We start from the raw sequence: 7,512 nt of genomic DNA, 5'->3' as shown, positions 1-7,512 counted from the left end.
AGCTGTTGAATGCTTGTGTTTTACTGACACCACTAAAACCACTGCCTAAAAACCCCCATCTGTTGTCCAAGCTGGTGTCTTCTCTGGGTTTAGTAAATAAATGCCAGTGTCTGCTTATTTGCAGAGGATGAGTGCTGCTTCCTAGGGGCGTGGCCACGCTGTTTCACTGCGTGTAAAATCAGGGACAGTCACTCTGTGACCCAAACTCTGCTTCCCTGCTTCCCTGCTGAATCTCTAGGGCCAAGAGTTGAGCGCAAAATAGACAATAAAAGTGTGTGAAGTGAACAAATGGGCCCAAGGGCTGGCGTCCATACCAGTCACCCTCGTGGGGTCTTCGAGGTCTTCCGATCTGTTCTTTGCTAGGACCTCCTTTTGGTCTTTTGTTACTCCCAGCTTCCCAAGTCTTGCTCTCCCACTCAGGCACTTTACTGGAAACCCTTCTGTCTTTTCCCTCCACTCAGGTAAGAGCTAGCCAGAGCAGGGGCTCTGTTGTGCTTTTGAAGTCAGTCTCAGAGGTGCTCACAGCCTCTGTAAGATGGCAAGCTCTGATCCTCTAGTTCTGCCCAGCCCGGGGCACACTGTGGAGAGGCTGCACAGAGTGTGGGGCCTTTGCCGGTGTCACTCATGTCTTCTGTGTGACACCTCTCAGGCTGGCACAGGTGTGCAGAGCTTTTCCTCATCCTGGGTTGCCCCTACAGCCTGCCAAGTGTCCTGCCCTCAGTGATTGCATTACACACTTTTAGGCCAGAGCTGTGGCTCCTAATTCAATAAATATGTTGATTTTTAAACTTGCTTGATAGATGTCTGATATTAATTTCTTCACATTTCTTTCTTTCTCTCTTTGGATTGTCAAAGTTTGAGTGACCACTTTTTAAAAATTAATTGAACACGCAGAGTTAATTGTAGTTCTGCCTTTGCCTTGTCTACTCAAATATCAGTGCAGAGGAATTTTATTCTGGAACGTGGATGTTCTGCCACGAGATTTCATCCAAAGACCTTCTAGCTCTGTGTGATCTGCCTGGAATACAAATACGCCTTTAATCCAGGAGTCAGAGACAAGCAGATCTGAGTTCAAGACCAGCCTGGTATAGAGTAAGTTTCAGGTAAAGAAGAGCTTAGGTCCAGGTGTGGTGGTACATGCCTTTAATCTCAGACAATGAAGGTAAAGATAGTTTGTAGAAGGAAGCACCCATATTTGAAAATGATGTCTTTTGTGGTGGCACACATCTTTAATCCCAGCACTCAGGAGGCAGGGGCAGGTGGATCACTAAGAGTTCGAGGCCAGCCTGGTCTACAAAGCGAGTCCAGGACAGCCAAGGCTACACAGAGGAACCCTGTCTTGAAAAACCAAAATCAATCAAACCAAATGATCCAAGATGAAAATGATGTCTATTGAATGGTAGAAAAAGTGACAATTCAGGGAAAGATTTGACAGAGTAGGATAAACCAAACTCTCATGAGGAGAGAAAAGGGAGGCTCCTTTAGGGGCAATGGAAAGAGAGAGGAGGCGATTTTACTGGGACTGTAATAGAGAGACAGATTGCAGATAGAAAGAGAACTCAGGTAAAGGCCAAATGAGGAAGAGAATGCGAAGGAGCCAGGAGATTGGAGCAGATCGCTGGAGTTAGTTTGAGACCAAGCAGAGCAATTAAGGAGGCAAGAGAGAAGCCAGATTGAATAAATCAGCTGGGAGAAGAGTTTGAGCCAGAACAGCTGAATTCAGCCAGCCAGCCCAGAGCTCAGAAAGGACAAGTAAGGGTGAGCTTATTCAGCAGTAAGTCTCAGAGGTTGAAAATGGTCTAAGACTAGGTTAGATTGTTTGGAGGTTAGAAGCATCCAGGGTTAGGGCTAAATTAGCAGAAGGAGACAATAATCCGATAGAACAACTGAAGCAGGCAAATAAAAGTTCTTTTTACAATCAGTTTTCTTCTCATTTACACTTCAATTAGAGTTGGGGCTCTGTGACATTCCTTGCCTCTCAGAGGGAGACACTCTCTTGTTCCCCTGCAGGGACATTATTTTAACCTCAGGAGCCTCTGAGTTTCACAATTTAGATCACAGAAAATCTGTGTTGAGGTTGTAGCTTCCATGTGTTGGAGCTGGGATACTGTAGAGTTTCAAATTCATAAATATTTGCCTTTTAAATTCTCTCTATACTAATGCCAACAGTTTCCCTCAACTTTTCTCTTTGTACACTCTAGTCACCTTATAGACTGAACTCCAAACCTCTGGCTGCATCACCTCGCCTTGATCTTATTGAAAAATTATCTAAGATTTCCTCTCTAGCCTTGTTTCTTCCTACAATTCTATTAGTCTCCCCATTCTTGTTTGGTTGCTCATTCACTCACTCACTCATTAATATATTGATTGATTGATTGATTGATTGATTGATTCATTCATTCATTCATTCATTTTTCCTCTGTTGGGAGCAGAACCTTGGCCTCACACATGTGAACACACCAAAGAAATGCTCTCCCACCGAGCTCTGTCACCAGACCCTACATCTTTTTATTTAGCTCATCCTCTGCCTAACATTTATGCCCTTGCCTCATGATTTTGACTCCTTCTTTGTAATAGGACCTCAAGAGCAGTTCATCAAAATAAGTATTGTATCACAGGTTAGACATTTCAGTTTGAAAGGGTCCTTCCATATTTCAGAAGATTCAGTTTGATAGGGTCCTGCCATGTTTCAGAAAAAAAAGACGGTCTTTCAGAGATTTCAGAGCACCAACCAGCAACTCACAACCTTGCTCCCTCTTGCCCTGTGGTAAGACTCTCTGCAGCCCTTCCAGAAGCAGGAAGGAGTGTTAGCTGCTTCCTCTTCCTGAGTATAACTAAGGATTTGTCCCAGAGATGGCTGTGATGGGCAAGGAGCTAAGGATTCTGGGACATGCCCACAGGAGTTCAAAAGTGGAACAGAATGAAATGAGATTCCAGCAGTTACAGAGCGAGCAGCTTTATTTTTGACATGGATATGTGTAGGACATGTGCAGTCCTCAGCTGGGGCAGGAGTGGAGAAGGTTGCATCCTGGACAGTAGACAGGAAGAGATGTTCCTAAGGGAGTTGGTACCCTGGACAGGAATAGCCAGCAGGGCCTCTGGGAACTGCTTTTCCCTGGCCCTTGGGGTTCCTTGTTTCCTCTGAACTCTCCTGTCTCAGCCCCAGGCTCCAGTTCAGCAGCAGCCCCCAGAGCTGTGGCCACAGCCCCCGGACTGCTGGCCACTGCCACGGTCACACGAACTGGAGCGGTCACACGAACTGGAGCTCCTGCGCCTGCACCTGTGGGACCTGCTCCTGTGGTGGCTCAGGCAGCAGCCTCCCTCAGGGCTGGGGACACTGCAGCCCCCAGAGCTTGCAGCATAGCAGGAGGAGGCTGCAGGCAGACACTGGGCTGTGCTCTTGGGAGGGCACTTGGGGGAGAGGCACTTGGGAGGAGGCTGGCACTGCTTCTGGTTCTGCTGGCAGGACATCTCTGCAGGAGTCAGTCAGCCTGGATAAGGAAAGAGAATGTCTTGAGGCCAATGTGTCCAGTGGGAATGGTTCTTATGAAGCCGCGCTCCTAAGGCCCATGGCTCCCTGAGCTCTCATCTTTACAGAGGAAACAGGTAACTGGTCTCCTGATCTGCAAGGCCTTGCCGTCCATTTTCCCCTGCTGGCAGGAGGGGATGTTGATACTTCCAAGTAGCTCTCTGACCAACTGAACAAATACAGATCATGGGAAAATGGCTCTTGGAGACTTCTTTGGGCTGATACAGACCTCTCAGGAGAGTGGACGTGATGCTGAGAGCCAGAACTCTGGTGTGTCACAGGCCCTGGTGCACCCACAGAGGCCCCTGTCTGTGTTCTCCTCCCTGTCTCTTGTCCCCTGGCAGGTCCTCTTCCTGTGGCCTCCACATTAGACACCTCTACTTCTTTCTCCCTTGTCACCCCTACACCTTCCTAGATGAGGCCCTGACCCTAGTTCGGTACTCACCAGATACAGCAAAGGCAGGAGGAGATGGCTGCGCTGAGGAGGCTGTGGATGAATGGTCCAGGGCAGCAGCCCTTTTATCCTTGTCAGGCTTGTGATGCACAGCCCAAGCATCCTGCTGCTTTCACAACCAGGGGAGGTGGCAGAGCCAGGACCATCCACTCATCATCTTCCTGTGTTCTTACTACAATTAGCATCAATAGGGAACCAGGACGTTTTGACATCTGTCTGTTTGACTTCTCACTCAGGCCTGCTTGGTGAGGGGCAGGGATGAGGCTGCTCTTCTCCCATCTTTACCATATTTACTTGTAAGGACCAGGCAGACTCCATTTTGAAAAACAAAATCCATTTTGTGTTAAGCCTGGCCAAGGGCTGAACCGAGATTCCAGGAAAACCCATAAAGTAGAACCGAGATTCCAGGAAAACCCACAAAGTTGTCTAAACAGAAAAATTCCCCTAGCAACACAATCATCTCTCCCTGGGAAGGTCCAAATCTACTCTCTGCTGGTCAAGCTGAGCAGGAGGTGATCTGGCACATAGCGACGAGCAATTAGGAAATCCAGGCCAAAGTTCCTAATGCCCCCATGACTGCTTCAACCAATCTTTTCTATAGGTCAACTTGTCCCTACACCTGTAACCCAACTATGGAACGCCAAGGCTTTTAACTCCTTGCTTATAGCTTTTCTGTCCAAATGTCATCTAATCATACACTGTATCTAATCATATAAAACCTATAAAAACCCCTCTCAATTGAGACTTGGGGCCACTTCCCTGCATCTGCTGTGTCAGTGCATAGGAGGTGTTGTCAGGGCTCAAGTCTGTAATAAAGCCTTCCTTGCAATTGCATTTGGATTCGGCTCTTGGGTGGTCTGTTTGCGGGGGGGGGGGTCTCTCTCAGAATTTGGGCATAATATACTCAGTTTATATTCTTAAACACAAGCTCTGTGCCATGGTCTTTGCTGGGAAGCCGTAACATGGACTAACGTGCTGCTTCCTGTTTTTGGTTAGATTAAGATTTATTGGGGGGGGGGGGGAGGTGAAACTATTGATACACACACTTGTAAATAAGTAGCGTCAAACATGCCATGGCAAATGCTATCATCTACCTATGTGCTATGTCACCAGGCTTTAGTGCGTGGCCTTTGGTGGACACTCACTTCATCTTATATGTAATCCAGAGTGTCCCGCCATATCTGGGTGTAGCCAGTGGCTATACTCTTACACTGTGGTGATGAGACAAGTAGGAGAAAATGTCAAAGTCGATCAAAGACCTTGTCTAGATGATAGGGCTCACTAAGAAGAAGACGGAGCCCAGAAGTCTAACCTTAGCGTTTCTGGAGCGGAGGGAGGTTGGGCTCAGTTGTCATTTGTTTGAGGAGAACAACGTAGAATTTAAAACACATGAGGCTGATCTACTTCACAGGCCTGGGGACTTCCCTTATTTCAGCTGACCATTTGTCACCTACAGTTTCAAAGGAAAAAAAAATAGCTACCAAGGACATATCCAGTAGGGCTGGAGCGATGGCTCATTAGTTACAAGCGCTTGTTGCTTTTGAAGAGGACCTGGGCTTGGTTCCCAGCATCCACAAAGATGCCTGCAACTGACTGCAACGTCAGTGTCAGGAAATTCAATGTCCTCGCTGACCTCTGTGGGCACAAAACACATATGTGGCATATACGCATACTCGGAGACACTCCACACAAAACAAAAGAAATAAACCACAAAAGGGACATGATCAAAATGTAATAATTTACTTAAATTATATTTTAAGGTATGTAACACGTTTATACGTTAGGACAAAGCTAAGTGTTCCTGATTTATTTATGACTGGTTATAGCCCTTTTAAAATTGTACAAGCTTGTTTGTGGGACACCCTAGATGTAATGTTTCCCCACTGCCTTACTCTCCTGTCACTATGAGACTAAATGTCTACTTGCTGTTAGAGGAAAAAAAAATATTTCTTAAGAGGATTTCTCTCTCTCTCTCTCTCTCTCTCTCTCTCTCTCTCTCTCTCTCTCTCTCTCTCTCATTTGAAGTCCTCTGCTTTGGCACCAGTGTCATTGGCTTATTTTTCATAGACATGTGTGGTAATGTGTATCCTTAATAAAAGAAACGGCAGCTCAGGATGCTAAGCAGACAGGGAGGGACACCTGCACACACACACACACAGTTTCTCTCATGATGGACATTTGACTAGTATTGTATGATGTCCACAACCATATCATGCCACAAGAAGGGTAATGAGTGTCTCCCTGGCCTATCACAGGGCAATGCTGGTCTCCCTGGCCTACCACAGGGCAGTGCTGGTCTTCCTGGCCTACCACAGGGCGATGCTGGTCTCCCTGGCCTACCACAGGGCAGTGCTGGTCTCCCTGGCCTACCACAGGGCAGTGCTGGTCTCCCTGGCCTACCACAGGGCAGTGCTGGTCTCCCTGGCCTACCACAGGGCAGTGCTGGTCTCCCTGGCCTACCACAGGGCAGTGCTGGTCTCCCTGGCCTACCACAGGGCAGTGCTGGTCTCCCTGGCCTACCACAGGGCAGTGCTGGTCTCCCTGGCCTACCACAGGGCAGTGCTGGTCTCCCTGGCCTACCACAGGGCAGTGCTGGTCTCCCTGGCCTACCACAGGGCAGTGCTGGTCTCCCTGGCCTACCACAGGGCAGTGCTGGTCTCCCTGGCCTACCACAGGGCAGTGCTGGTCTCCCTGGCCTACCACAGGGCAGTGCTGGTCTCCCTGGCCTACCACAGGGCAGTGCTGGTCTCCCTGGCCTACCACAGGGCGATGCTGGTCTTCCTGGCCTACCACAGAGGAATGCTGGTCTCCCTGGTCTACCACAGGGCGATGCTGGTCTCCCTGGCCCACCACAGGGCAGTGCTGGTCTCCCTGGCCTACCACAGGGCGATGCTGGTCTCCCTGGCCTACCACAGGGCGATGCTGGTCTCCCTGGCCTACCACAGGGCGATGCTGGTCTCCCTGGCCTACCACAGGGCAATGCTGGTCTCCCTGGCCTACCACAGGGCAGTGCTGGTCTCCCTGGCCTACCACAGGGCAGTGCTGGTCTCCCTGGCCTACCACAGGGCGATGCTGGTCTTCCTGGCCTACCACAGAGGAATGCTGGTCTCCCTGGTCTACCACAGGGCGATGCTGGTCTCCCTGGCCCACCACAGGGCGATGCTGGTCTCCCTGGCCTACCACAGAGGAATGCTGGTCTCCCTGGTCTACCACAGGGCGATGCTGGTCTCCCTGGCCTACCACAGGGCGATGCTGGTCTCCCTGGCCTACCACAGGGGAATGCTGGTCTCCCTGGCCTACCACAGGGCAATGCTGGTCTCCCTGGCCTACCACAGGGCAGTGCTGGTCTTCCTGGCCTACCACAGGGCAGTGCTGGTCTCCCTGGCCTACCACAGGGCAATGCTGGTCTCCCTGGCCTACCACAGGGCAATGCTGGTCTCCCTGGCCTACCACAGGGCAATGCTGGTCTCCCTGGCCTACCACAGAGGAATGCTGGTCTCCCTGGTCTACCACAGGGCGGTGCTGGTCT

At 49.8% G+C, this 7,512-nt stretch overlaps 1 protein-coding gene across 1 annotated transcript; it reads right to left on the bottom strand.

Annotated features, from left to right (window-relative positions):
- Positions 1–2,940: 2,940 nt before the first annotated feature.
- On the bottom strand, positions 2,941–4,109 carry LOC311590184 (late cornified envelope protein 3B-like). The gene is made up of 2 exons (XM_084769079.1): positions 3,975–4,109; positions 2,941–3,491 (listed from the first exon to the last, which is right to left on the bottom strand). Exon 2 carries the CDS (start codon positions 3,469–3,471, stop codon positions 3,175–3,177), a length of 297 nt encoding a protein of 98 aa, XP_084625205.1. The 5' UTR covers positions 3,472–3,491; positions 3,975–4,109; the 3' UTR covers positions 2,941–3,174.
- Between the last annotated feature and the right edge of the window lie 3,403 nt (positions 4,110–7,512).

The sequence above is a fragment of the Acomys minous genome (assembly GCF_964271855.1).
Source record: "Acomys minous genome assembly, chromosome: 19".
Lineage (NCBI taxonomy): Eukaryota > Metazoa > Chordata > Mammalia > Rodentia > Muridae > Acomys > Acomys minous.
Note: the sequence above shows the minus strand (reverse complement) of the source record. Positions and strands in the feature narration are given on the sequence as shown.

What these genes read in the sequence shown, in the direction of transcription:
- LOC311590184 (XM_084769079.1), bottom strand. Translation starts at nt 3,471, where the DNA reads ATGTCCTGCCAGCAGAACCAGAAGCAGTGCCAGCCTCCTCCCAAGTGC.